Raw genomic sequence first — 13,564 nt, 5'->3', positions numbered from 1 at the left:
ATCGAAATCAGAAATAGATATTAAATAAAATACTCTATCCTCAGACTTTTTCTTTCTTCTTTTCGTTCCCGAGATGTTAGCATCCGGAGAAAAACAATAGGAGTGAATATAACTATATATATATATATCATAATTTAATACGTTGTTTTCTTCTTCTAAGGATCCACTAAATCATGTACAGTCATAATAAATTAACACCAGCGTTTCTTATCAGCTATGCTATGTCGTGAGCAGGCTACGCTTATTTAAACGTTAAGAACATTCAGGCTCCCTCCTGTGGCTCGAAGGTGTACTGCAGGTACAACTATTTTTTTAAAGACTCGGAAGAAACTCCGCTAATTTATTTGGCGACCCAAATTAAAACCGGTGGATAACTGTAGCAACCCACCGGCCTCATCCCGGGGCGACGCCGCGGTGGACCAATGGGATTCCAGCAGCTTCCCCCCTAGACATATGGATCACCGAGTAATTCACACACTTCCTCTAACACATCCGTCACCTCGCATACGGCTCAACGAGAGACGGCTGGAGACGGTACCCAGAGAGGAGAGAGCAGTGAATACAATAGAGTCAGAGAGAGAGAGAGTAACAAAAGGAGGGCGAGAGGTAAACGAGAATGTAAAAACACTCCCGGGAGCCCTGAGAGAAACACCTCCTCTCCGTTTCCTTCTGTGAGGCCTTTGTTGAGGTGCGATGCATCTCACAGCGAGGAGCTTCCTGAGTGGACGATCCACGAGGGTCATTAATATCACAGCGAGATGAAAACATGATGAGAACAATAACAACTTTATGTTCTTTATATATATATATATATATATATATATATATTATAAATATATATATATATTTATATTATATATAAATAAATATTATATATATATTATAAATAAATATTATATATATATATTATATATAAATATTATATATTATATATATATATACATATATATTTATACATATATCTCTCACTTAAACCACGAATACTTTGCTACAGTCTGTTTTTAAAATACGCTCCAATCTGTTCCTTTTAGTTCGATATATAGATGTGTTAAAGTCAATAGTTCTTTTTTGGATTAGTAAACTGCAGAAGGCCGTGTACCTCGTACAGAGAACTAGGAGATAAAGCGGGAACATGAGAGCGGTAGAGCGGAAAGTAAGACAATGGAAATGAGGAGGAGGAGGAGGAGGAGGGTACAGAAAAAGTACGCCATGCGGAACAAGTTAATGAGACAAGGAAAGGAGAAAGAGTGAAGGAGGAAGAGGAGGAGAGAACATGCTCACGGATCACAGGGAGAACGTCTTCTTCCTCTCCTTTACTGGAAGTAACTACGGCACGCTCATGGACACGAGGACATGGCAGGGAAAGCCAAAACTAATATATATTATATATATAATATATATTAAATAGAGACGCGGTGAACTTGAAGGCCTCTTCGGAGAGCTTGGAGATTACATAAAGACCTTAAGTCTAATAAAGTGTATTTGTATGGCTCAATATCACTTTTTATTATTTTATTTTTTTACAGACTATGACAATGGTGTGATAATAGTACTAATATATATATATATAGAATATATTACAAAATATATATAATATATATATCTTTAAAAAAATACAATATATCATTTATAATATATATATATAATATAAATATAATAATGTATATATTATATGTGTATATATACATTATATATATATATCTTTATTCCAGACTCATGGGTCCATAAAACAACAAACACAAATACAACAACAATATACAAAATACAATACGAGGACACCAGTCCAGTCATTGCAGCCAAAAAAAATCACTCGGGATTAAAAAACATACAAACATTTGTTCCATTGCTTCCAGAAACAAGATGAATACCTGGTATCACTCAGTGCTGGGTCAGCCAAGGCTTTTATAACTACATTCTCTGAGACATTTAGTCGACATTTAAATGTATACATAAAATTCCTCAAAACAGCATGAAAAGTGGGAACATTCCGGCTCACAAACATCTGACTTGCACTTGTCCATCTCGGAAGCTTGAGCAGGATTCTGAAAGCATCATTGAAAGCCACCTGCATCTTTTTCATTTTCCCTTTACTATAACTGCACCACAGGTGGGCTGTATACAGAGGGGTACAGTAGGCTCGAAACAGAGCAGTTTGAACGTCTTCTGTACACATGTGACATTACGTGCCAGCATGTTGGCTTGTGCATACAGTTTGCAACACTGCCGCTGCACATCGTCATCATCACTGAGGTCGTTCCTGATGATATGACCCAAATACCTGTATTTTTGAACCACATTTAGCTCCTGGTCTCCCAAAAAGAATGAAGGAAAATGTAGCTTCTGATCCTCCCTGGTTTTTGCTATCATGATAACACTCTTTTTATAGTTGAACTCGATATCATAGTCCACCCCATACCTTGAGCACACTGAGCAATTGCTGTAAACCAGCACTATAGGGTGACAGGACCACAATATATAAACAGTCATATATTATATATATATAATATAGATTATACATATATTACATTATATATATATATATAATATAATATAATATATAATCAATTATATATTATATATATTATATGTTATATATATTATATATAATCATTTATAATATATATACATATAATCATGCATAATATGTGTATATATATACATACAAATATATATATATATAAATATATATATACCAGTATTATTATTACACTATTATGATAGCCTGTGAAAAAAAGAAAGGAAAAAAAAGTGATATTGAGCAACACAAATAAACTTTATTAGAATTAAGGTCTGCATGTAATCTCCTTCAAGCTCAACCCGTCTCAGATGAGGTCTGCTCGGCAGTCGGTGCGACCGGGCGGTGGAGGTGAGGCGGTGCAGAACCTCTAAGTATGCACACCGAGCCAAGATGGATGACTCCAACTGTAGATATTATCACAGCTAATGACTCACCTCAAGTGGCCATTACTCGGCTACAATCCGTCTCCCTCGCCTTTTTATATTTCATGAGAGCTGGAAAAGTGAAGCGAGACACCGGGAAAGTGTGTGAGAGAGTGTGTGTGAGTGTGTGTGTGCAGTAATGTATGTGCATGTCGAAAATGGGAGAACAGGAGTACAAAGGACTGACTCTTCTTTCGGGATCCATTCATATATATTCATATTATAATCTTATATATATTCATATTATAATCTCATATATATTCATGTTCCAGCCAGAATGCCGTGTCTCAGTCCCTCGGTTTTGAGGAGCGATGATGTCATTGCGAGTCCTGCTCTCTGGCTGAAGAGAAGGTTGAGATGTGTGTTCACCAAATTAATAATAATATAGCTGCATTAGCATCAAATGAGGGGGGGAGGGGGGAGAGGTTCTTCTCCTCTTCTCAGGGTTAGTTCTATCGTATCAAAATTAACTGCTAAAAAAAGCTAATTTACACAAAATGTTCAGGTTTTAAAAGCTCAAAAGATTAATTTACACTATTGGGACAGATCCTGTTTCTACCAACGTAAGAATCTGAAGAAGAAGAAGAAGAAGAAGAATCTGAAGAAGAAGAAAAGAAGAAGAAGAAGAAAAAAAAAGAATATGAAGAAAAGAATAAGTACGAGAAGAAGAAGATGAAGAAGAAGATGAATAAAAAAAAGAATATGATGAAGAAGATGAAGAAGAAGTAGGAGTAGAAGAAGAAGAAGAACAAGAGGAAGACGTGGTTGGGTTCTTCCCTCTGTGGCCGAGTGACCTTTGACCTCTCCTAGCGGTGATGTCAGCGGTCTGTTACCTGGTGGCCGGTAAGGTGTTGACTCTGGTGAAGAACACCGACGGCTCCACGTCCACGTGGACCCCCAGAGTCAGCTCGCGGTGGTAGCCCTCCACTTTGCCCGCTCCGCCAGAGTACCTGAAGCTCAGCACCGCCTCCAACGTCTGCAGAGAAGAAGAAGAGAAGAAGGAGAAGAAGGTTGTGAACGCAGAAGACAGCTGGGAAGAGAGAGCGGGGGTCGGGTCAGAGGTCACAGTGGGCGATGGGACCAGCAGCCGAGTGGCTGATGGGAAGGGGGCAATTACAAGCGGCAGTTTATGGCGGGAGAGGGAGAGAGAACAAGAGAGAGAGCGAACGAGAGAGAGAGAAAAAGAAAACGAGAACGAGAGAGAGAGAACAAGAGAGAGAGCGAACGAGAGAGAGAGCGAGAGAAAGAGCGAACGAGAACGAGTGAGAGAACAAGAAAGAACGAGAGCGAACAAGAGAAAGAGCGAGAGAGAAAGAGAACGAGAGAAAGCGAGAGAACAAGAAAGAACGAGAGAGAGCGAGAGAGAACAAGAAAGAGAACGAGAGAGAGAACAAGAGAACGAGAGAGAGAGAACAAGAAAGAGAATGAGAGAGAGAGAGAGAACAAGAAAGAGAACAAGAGAGAGAGAGAACAAGAAAGAGAATGAGTGAAAGAGCGAACGAGAGAGAGAACGAGAAAGAGAACAAGAGACAGAGAGAACAAGAAAGAGAACGAGAGAGAGAGAGAGAGAACAAGAAAGAGAATGAGTGAAAGAGCGAACAAGAGAGAGAGAGAGAGAACGAGAATGAGAGAGAGAGAGAACACGGTAGTGTTGCGTCACCTCTCCGCACATTATTGTTTGTGTTTCTTTAAGACCCCAAACATGATGTCATGAACCTGCTTATTAAAAACAACACACACACACACACACACACACACACACGTGGAGCGTCTCATTTAAAACGATCAACTGAAATCTCTCAAGATTCCTGGAAGATAAATCCCACGAGGGGGGGAGGGGCTGACCCCACCCCTCCTTCCAATCCCCCCTCGGGACTCTATTTCAATCACATCGTCGCTAAAAATAGAAACTCATTGTAACGAACAGTGACACACACACACACACACACACACACAACGTGCCAAGATTAAAGGCGACGTCTTGGAGCTCGAACAGGAAGTAAGATGATGTGGGCGTGGCCTTCGACTGCGTCGCCGTTTCGATCTAACGACGCTCAATTGAACTTTCCGTTTCTCGACGGGACGTCGGACGAGGACTGAACATTTCTTCGGGGGGGCTTGAACCCCGACCACAGACCCCAGAACACGGTCCACTCCTCCACTCCTCCTCCTTTCATCTTTTTGAGAGGCTGGTGTAATCCGAGCCGAGACCCTCCGGCTCTTACCCCCATCACTCAACATGGATTGGCCGTGTCACAACAACGCCTCCGTGGACCATCCATCACGCCCGGCCACTCAAACGATGCAGCGCTCGACAATAGAGGTTTATTAGGAACGCCCCTCTCTCTCTCTGACACATGATGGCAAACAAAAGAGAGAGAGAGAGAGACATAGACCGAGAGAGAGAGACATAGACCGAGAGAGAGAGACAGACAGAAAGAGATAGAGAGACATAGACCGAGAGAGAGAGAGAGACATAGACCGAGAGAGAGAGACAGACAGAAAGAGATAGAGAGACATAGACCGAGAGAGAGAGAGACATACAGAAAGAGAGAGAGAGAGACATAGACCGAGAGAGAGAGACATAGACAGAAAGAGAGAGAGAGAGACATAGACCGAGAGAGAGAGACATAGACAGAAAGAGAGAGAGAGAGACATAGACAGAAAGAGAGATCCTGACATCTCTCTGAGTAGATTATGGCTGTGGAGACACGCCTCCTGACCCAGTGACGTGGAGGTAGAGGGAAAGGGGGCGGGGCTTAGTGTCCGTCATGCCGAGGATGACGCGAGATGTTATCGAGTTAATCTGAACGTAATTCAAGTGAAACTCACCCAAAAAAACAACAACGACCTCCTGCATCGTTGGTCTTGGTTCTCTGCGTTGGAACCTGTCGGAATGTACCACTCACTCAGAGTGTAGGGGACGCTCCCCCCTGACAGGAGGGAGGGTGACCTGATCTGATTTGTTTTTACTATATGTGTGGCACTCTGAGATTCTTTGAAGGAAGAGTGCGATAAAAATGAAATGCATTATTATTATTTTTATCTCTCTCTCTCTGAGGGGGCCGAGCAAGTGGCGTTAAGATGATCGAAAATTGCTCACTTATTCCCTCTAATTCACGGTTTTACTACCTTTTTACACACACACAAACACACACACACACACACTGATACTTTCATTCTCTCTCTCACACACACATTCAGAAACACACTTTCTCTCTCACACACACACACACACACAAACTCTCTCATTTCATTCTCACACACACACTCTCATTTCACACACACAAACACATTCACTCTCTCATTTTTCACACACACACACACACACACACTCTCTCTCTCATTTAATTCTCACACACTCTAATGGAGCATTTAATGAAGGACAAACCGGCTTGAGGCCGCGAGAGAACGACAAATGTTTAAAAATAAAATGACTTTTTTTTGCGCTCACAGGCAGCTTAATGGAAATAATTGCAAGCGGGGTTAAAATTTTTTGTATATATATATATATATATCGATTTATTTCACCACGCCTCTCGCACAGTGTCGGCAAAAAGCCCCCGTAAAAGGCGGCGGTGTGGAACGCCGTTATCTTCCCGCAGACGGACACATTGGGAACGGAGTACAGCCCCGTCGACGGGCTGAAGACTCTCCAACCTCGACTCAGAAACATTCCTCTTGAATCTGCAACGCCGCGGCGGGCGAGTCACGGTGAACGTTGATGATGTGGTGAAGTGGAAGCCCGTGTGCCTAACCGTCCTTAAAACGAGGCGTTGACCTCACGGGGAGACGACTCGTGGGCCGGCTGTCAGTCAACGAGCCAATCAGACGGTGGGAAAGGCATCCGGGAGACCTGGTTGGTCGAAGCCGAGACACCGACTTCCGTGACACCGACGTTGCGCCGTGCGTCCTGATGATTGAAAAATGTGCCGAAAAAAAGAACCGGTACGACACGAGTTCCCTCGCAGCTGGCCGGTGATCTGATTGTTATCCAATAGTGTTTGCCAAAAGATAAAGAAAACTCTTGAGCTTGAACTCAAATATCTTGAATCAACCGAATCATCAGAAATTATGAAATTAATGGATATCGTCATTAAGCGTCCGCGGTGAGCCGTTAACCACGGTAACCACCATATCTCATTTCAAGACGCGTCTTATTTTGAAGGAATGCCCAATCATTGTTGTTTTGTTTCAGGCATTAAGGGACATTTAAAAAGATGAAATGACACACGGTTTCACGCTATAAGCAAATTAAATTCGAAAGAAGTGTAAAATAGTTTAGACACATGCTTTTATTTTGAAACCTCTCAAAGCAACTCAAAGTGTTTGCAATCAATCTGTCATTGCAAGGAAAACTTTCCATTTATTGTGGCAGGAGATTAAAATCTCATTTCCCCAAACTGGCTCAGATATTTAATTGTTCCTTTTTTTTGTGTGTGCTAATTTTTTGGCCGTTTCGGTTTCACCTGATTTTGTTTCCGTAAACATCTGGGACACAGTTTCCGTAGATAAATAAATAAATCAAAAAGCCAAGTAAGACAGTCTCTCTTTACCTCACCGAATCCCTTCAGCACCGCCGTGCACACAAAATCCTCATCCGACAACATCGGGTTACCATGGAAACTGGAGGATGGCGCGGCTGTGGCGCGGCTGTGTCCAGTCGCCGTCGCGGCAGCTCCGCGGAGATTGTGCGCTCTTTTAGTTTTTGTGTTTATTTTTAATATTTTCTTTGCCACAAACACATCGGCACTAACAACATACGACCGCAGCACACTTTTGGACATAAACTTTTGCGCAAAACAAGGGTTTTTGTCCACTTTTTCCATCGATCCAGCGTGGCCGGCAGAGATTGTACGAGCGAACCAAAACAACAACAGTGGAGCCGCTACTACGGGGAGACGACGAAAACATCGAGGGAAACGGAGCGGAATTCGGAACAGACTGAGAGTTCAAGCCCACCGTCCACCTTTGCCCAGCATCCTTCTTGCTAACGTCCAGTCTCTGGAAAATAAGCTGGATGATGTTAGGGCAAGGATCAGATTCCAACGGGACATGCGGGATTGTAACATCTTTTGTCTGACGGAAACTTGGCTGACCCCGCTGGTGCCGGATCGAGTCATATGTCCAACCGAGTCCTTCTCTGTTTTCCGTGCAGACAGAACGGAAGAGTCTGGTAAATCTAAGGGTGGAGGGGTTTGCTTCATGACTAACAACAAGTGGTGCAACCCCAAGAACATTAAGACTCTTTCTCGTTCCTGCTCGCCGAACCTGGAACATCTGACGATCTCATGCCGTCCATTCTACCTTCCCGGGAGTTCAGCCCGGTCATCACCACAGCCGTCACATTCCACCACAAGCGGACACCGACGTAGCACTATCGGACCTACATGATGTGTTATGTCGGCATCAGAACAAGTATCCCGACGCGCTGTGGTGGTGGCTGGGGACTTTAACAAGGCAAACCTAAAAAGTCATGCCGAACTTTCACCAGCACATTACGTGTGCTACCAGAGGAAAGAACGTTGGACCACTGCTATACGCCATTCAAGAGAGGCTACAAGGCAGACTCTCTGACGCGGTTAGGGAAACCAGACCATGCCGCCATTTTTCTGCTTCCGGAGTATAAACAAAGGATCGGGCGGGAAGCGGTAGGGACGGGGAACGTAATGCGGTGGTCTGCCCAACCAGGGGCTGAGCAACAGGACGCCTCGTGTCGCCGACTGGGACATGATCCAATCCAGTTCCAGTGACGTCAGTGAGTTTTGGAAGTAGCAATGAGCCTCATAGCAACGCTTAACGGACACCATCGTCCCACGGTAAAAGTTAGGGTCTTTCCTAACCAAAAGCCGTGGGTTGATGGATCCATCCGTGAAGCTGTGAACGCCCGTACTGCTGCCTATAACTCCGGTCTTGTATCCGGCAACATGGACGAGTACAAGGCAGCGGTCTATGGACTGAGGAGGGCGGTGAAGGAGGCCAAGAGGAGGTACCGAGACAGAGTGGAATCACAGATGGAGCAGCGCGACACCAGGCGCCTATGGCAGGGGCTACGGACTATCACAAACTACCAGAGCAGACCCCGCGCAATGGTGAGTGCCGACGCATCCCTAGCGGACGACCTGAACTCATTTTATGCACGGTTTGAGGCTAGCAACAACAGCGCTAGCTCGCCGGCTAACAACAACACCGTTAGCGTAGCCGAGGTGAGTTCTACCGCTGGGGATGAACACACTCTCTGTGACCGAGCACAGTGTGAGGAGGGCTCTGTTGAGGGTGAACACCAGGAAAGCTGCAGGTCCAGATGGCATATCTGGGCGAGTACTGAAGACCTGTGCTAACCAGCTAGCTCCAGTGTTCACCACAATAATCAACCTCTCCCTGGCTGAGTCCGTGGTCCCCGCCTGCTTCAAGAGATCCACTATTGTCCCTGTGCCCAAGAATGCTTCTCCAGCATGTATGAATGACTACCGACCGGTGGCCCTCACCTCGGTGGTCATGAAATGCTTTGAGAGGCTGATAAAGGACTACATCTGCGCCTTCCTCCCTTCCTCCATGGACCCGCTGCAGTTTGCTTATCGCCCAAACAGTCCACATCACCGAGGATCTGACATGGTCAACAAACACAGACACTCTGGTGAGAAAGGCAAGGCAGCGCCTCTACCACCTCAGGCAGCTGAGGAAATTTAAAGTTTCCCAGAGGATCCTTCAGTCCTTCTACTCTGGAGCTGTAGAGAGCGTCCTGACAGGAAGCATCACAGCCTGGTTTGGCAACTGCTCCGCTCAGGACAGGAAGGCTCTGCAGAGAGTAGTGCGTTCGGCTGAGCGCACTATTGGGACTACACTCCCCACCCTGCAGGACTTGTACACCAGGAGGTGCAGAACCAGAGCCGGCAGGATCATGAAGGATCCTCACCACCCCAACAACAGACTGTTTCAGCTGCTGCGGTCAGGCAGGCGCCTCCGTAGTCACGCTGCAAGAACAGAGAGACTGAGACGGAGTTTCTTTCCTCAGGCCATCAGGATTGTGAACTCCGACCTCACCAGGACCCCCACATAGACCCACACAACTGCCCCTCTTAGGCACACACACACACACACACACACACACACACACACACACACACACACACACACACACACACACACACACACACACACACACACACACACACACACACACACACACACACACACACACACTTACTGTAAATATTGTGTTGTTTTTTATTTGTAAATAGTGTGTACTTGTTGCCCTTGCACATTCCTGCTGAGCATTGCCACTTTCATTTCACTGCACACCCTGTGTGTGTATGTGACAAATAAAACATCTTGAATCTTGAATCTTGAAACAAGCGGCGTTTCGGCTTGTGCAAATATTTTTAAAAACCCGGTTTGGTTTCCAACACCGGGGTCAACGACTAAACATACTGCGGGACCACACTCGACTACTGATGGGCAACCTTCAAACCAAAAGGAATACTGCGTCACTTAATTGACAATGACTATCTAATTATGCAGGAGTTCCAGTTACCGGAGAATCCACAGTTATACCGCGGGATCGCATTCATAAAAAGCCAGTTTTTTTGCATACTTTGTTAATTTTAATGGATTATGATCCTGCTGCGCTCTTTTGAAAGTAGTAAATGAGAGATTTAGTTATGTACTTTAAAATAAAGTGGTAAGAAACTAATGTTCAACATCAAAGAAACAGAAACCGTCACGTCTTGACTGTTTAAACGCCGCGTATGTTGTTCAGACTTTGTTTCGCTACTCCAACTCCATTTTTGGGCTCATCACATCTACTGACGGTGAGAAATATAAAACGCAGATTAAGGAATATCGCGTCGAAATCCTGTCTGAGAATTCTCGCCGCAACGGATCCGTAACTCCTCCCCCTTAACGGGATTACACACGACTCGGCAGACTTGTCGGCTCGCGGACGCCGAGGGCATCGTTAAGCCTTTCTTCTGCTTCCTAAACTTCATCTAAAATAAAACGTATGCTCCGATAATATTCACGAAAACACTCAGAAAAAGAAGAAAAAAACACAAGAACACATTTTAGGATATCGTTAATGCCGAGAGACATTTTAGATAAAAGAGGTTCACTGTAGCGGAGAGACGACAATCTTTATTTTAAGTAACAGATTCCTACTGAAATGGATCCGTTGGAGCATTTTTTCTTAATAAAAAACCCAAAACATTAGGAACTTGCTAGAGTTTCAAACTCACACAATCATGAATCTTAAATCTCAACCGGTTAAAAATGGCCGCCTGTTGATGGAAAACCAGAGGCGCGTTCCGCTTCACGCTTCTACGTTTCTCACCCGTGAATTCTCATAATATAACGAACCGCTTGGTGGAAAGCGATTCGATTTCATCCTCCGAGTGTCGAGTAACTCACTTACACGCCGTTTAAATCCCATTACACGTTGTCGAGTCACGAAGGTGGCGGCGAGAGGACGAACCCGGCAACACGCTTTGTTTAAAAAGGAGAGCGGCGCTAAACAAGCTGCACCTGTATGTAACCCAGGTGTTGTACATACATACATAGGCCTATAAACATATATAATATATAATATACATATATAATATATAATATATTAAATATAATATATATATGTATATATATACAGGACTGTCTCAGAAAATTAGAATATTGTGATAAAGTTCTTTATTTTCTGTAATGCAATTAAAAAAACAAAAATGTCATGCATTCTGGATTCATTACAAATCAACTGAAATATTGCAAGCCTTTTATTCTTTTAATATTGCTGATTATGGCTTACAGCTTAAGAAAACTCAAATATCCTATCTCTAAATATTAGAATATCATGAAAAAGTATACTAGTAGGGTATTAAACAAATCACTTGAATCGTCTAATTAACTCGAAACACCTGGAAACACATTTTCAAATGTTTGATTTTGTTTTGCTGTAATAAATCTTTTTTTTAACTTGGTCTGAGGAAATATTCAAATTTTATGAGATAGGATTTTAGAGTTTTCTTAAGCTGTAAGCCATAATCAGCAATATTAAAAGAATAAAAGGCTTGCAATATTTCAGTTGATTTGTAATGAATCCAGAATGCATGACATTTTTGTTTTTTTAATTGCATTACAGAAAATAAAGAACTTTATCACAATATTCTAATTTTCTGAGACAGTCCTGTATGGCATATGGAGCCACAGCATGTATGAGCTCGGCTCGCTGGGCTTCACACATGGTTAGCAGTCCAGTCGGCGTGATGATGAAATGATGATTCTCTACTAATTCCCCCGCTGGGCGTCCATCCAGATGCACAAACACAAGCCAACATCTTTGTAGGTCATTGTTCTTGATATTTTGTTCAGATTTTTTGACATTCTTAGTATATATATATCTTTATTCCAGACTCATGGGTCCATAAAACAACAAACACAAATACAACAACAATATATAAAATACGTAGTCTTTGAGTACAAACTAACAAGTAAATTATTTAAATTTATAGTGCATTTTGACTTGTGAGCTCAAAGTTTTACAGAGCAGAGATTTAATGTTTTAGGGGGAAAGACTGCGAAAAAACACGATGACTTAGTTTAAAGTGAAGTTTAAAGTTTGAAGTTTTTTTCCGAGGCGAGGCAGGAAAAAATATAATTTTTAAGATGGTTTTGCAGTTCTTTGGCTGAATCGATAAAGATGAGAAGAATTCATTTCCTTTAAAAAAATTCATCCTCAACGATACAATATTTCTTCGGCGGAGCGTGTAAGTAGTGTGTTCTCGACCGAGAGCTCCTTGAGCTCGAGGCCAGAAAATATGAGAGGCCGACGGGTCCGGCAGGATGTGAGATTAGCCGTGGACGGGCATGAAGGCACGACTACATAATCTCCCATCTCATCGCTTCATAGTCAAGATAATACCGACGTTTACACCTCCTTCCTTTGGACAAGAACAAGTAAAAGGACAAGGAAAGGAACAAGGAAAATGACAAAAACAAGAACAAGGAAAGGAACAAGGACAAGGAAAATGACAAGAACAAGAACAAGGAAATGAAAAGGACAGGAACAAGGAAAACAACAAGGACAAGAACAAGATAAAGGACAAGGAAAATGACAAGAACAAGGACAAGTAAAAGGAACAAGGACAAGGAAAATGACAAGAACAAGGACAAGGAAAGGAACAAGGACAAGAACAAGGAAAATGACAAGGGCAAGAACAAGGACAAGGAAAATGACAAGAACAAGGAAATGAAAAGGACAGGAACAAGAAAACAACAAGGACAAGGACAAGGAAAATGACAAGGACAAGTAAAAGGAACAAGGACAAGGAAAATGACAAGAACAAGTAAAAGGACAAGGAAAGGAACAAGAACAAGGAAAATGACAAGGAAATGAAAAGGACAGGAACAAGGAAAACAACAAGGACAAGAACAAGATAAAGAACAAGGACAAGGAAAATGACAAGAACAAGGACAAGTAAAAGGACAAGGAAAGGAACAAGGACAAGGAAAATGACACGGGCAAGAACAAGGACAAGGAAAGGAACAAGGAAAATGACAAGAACAAGGACAAGAACAAGGAAATGAAAAGGACAGGAACAAGAAAACAACAAGGACAAGAACAAGATAAAGAACAAGGACA

General features: G+C 42.9%; 1 protein-coding gene across 4 annotated transcripts in view; it reads right to left on the bottom strand.

The window, feature by feature from the left end:
* The window catches only part of trappc9 (trafficking protein particle complex subunit 9), a 148,722-nt gene that overhangs the window by 76,459 nt on the left and 58,699 nt on the right, over window positions 1–13,564 (bottom strand). For all 4 annotated transcript variants that reach the window (XM_056411845.1, XM_056411854.1, XM_056411827.1 and 1 more), the window contains one exon: window positions 3,774–3,916. In XM_056411845.1, the coding sequence (XP_056267820.1) occupies window positions 3,774–3,916 (143 nt within the window). The remainder of the gene's footprint in view (window positions 1–3,773; window positions 3,917–13,564) is intronic.

Source organism: Pseudoliparis swirei, chromosome 1, assembly GCF_029220125.1.
Source record: "Pseudoliparis swirei isolate HS2019 ecotype Mariana Trench chromosome 1, NWPU_hadal_v1, whole genome shotgun sequence".
NCBI lineage: Eukaryota > Metazoa > Chordata > Actinopteri > Perciformes > Liparidae > Pseudoliparis > Pseudoliparis swirei.
The sequence above is the reverse complement of the archived record's forward strand: the minus strand, read 5'-3'. Positions and strand labels throughout refer to the sequence as shown.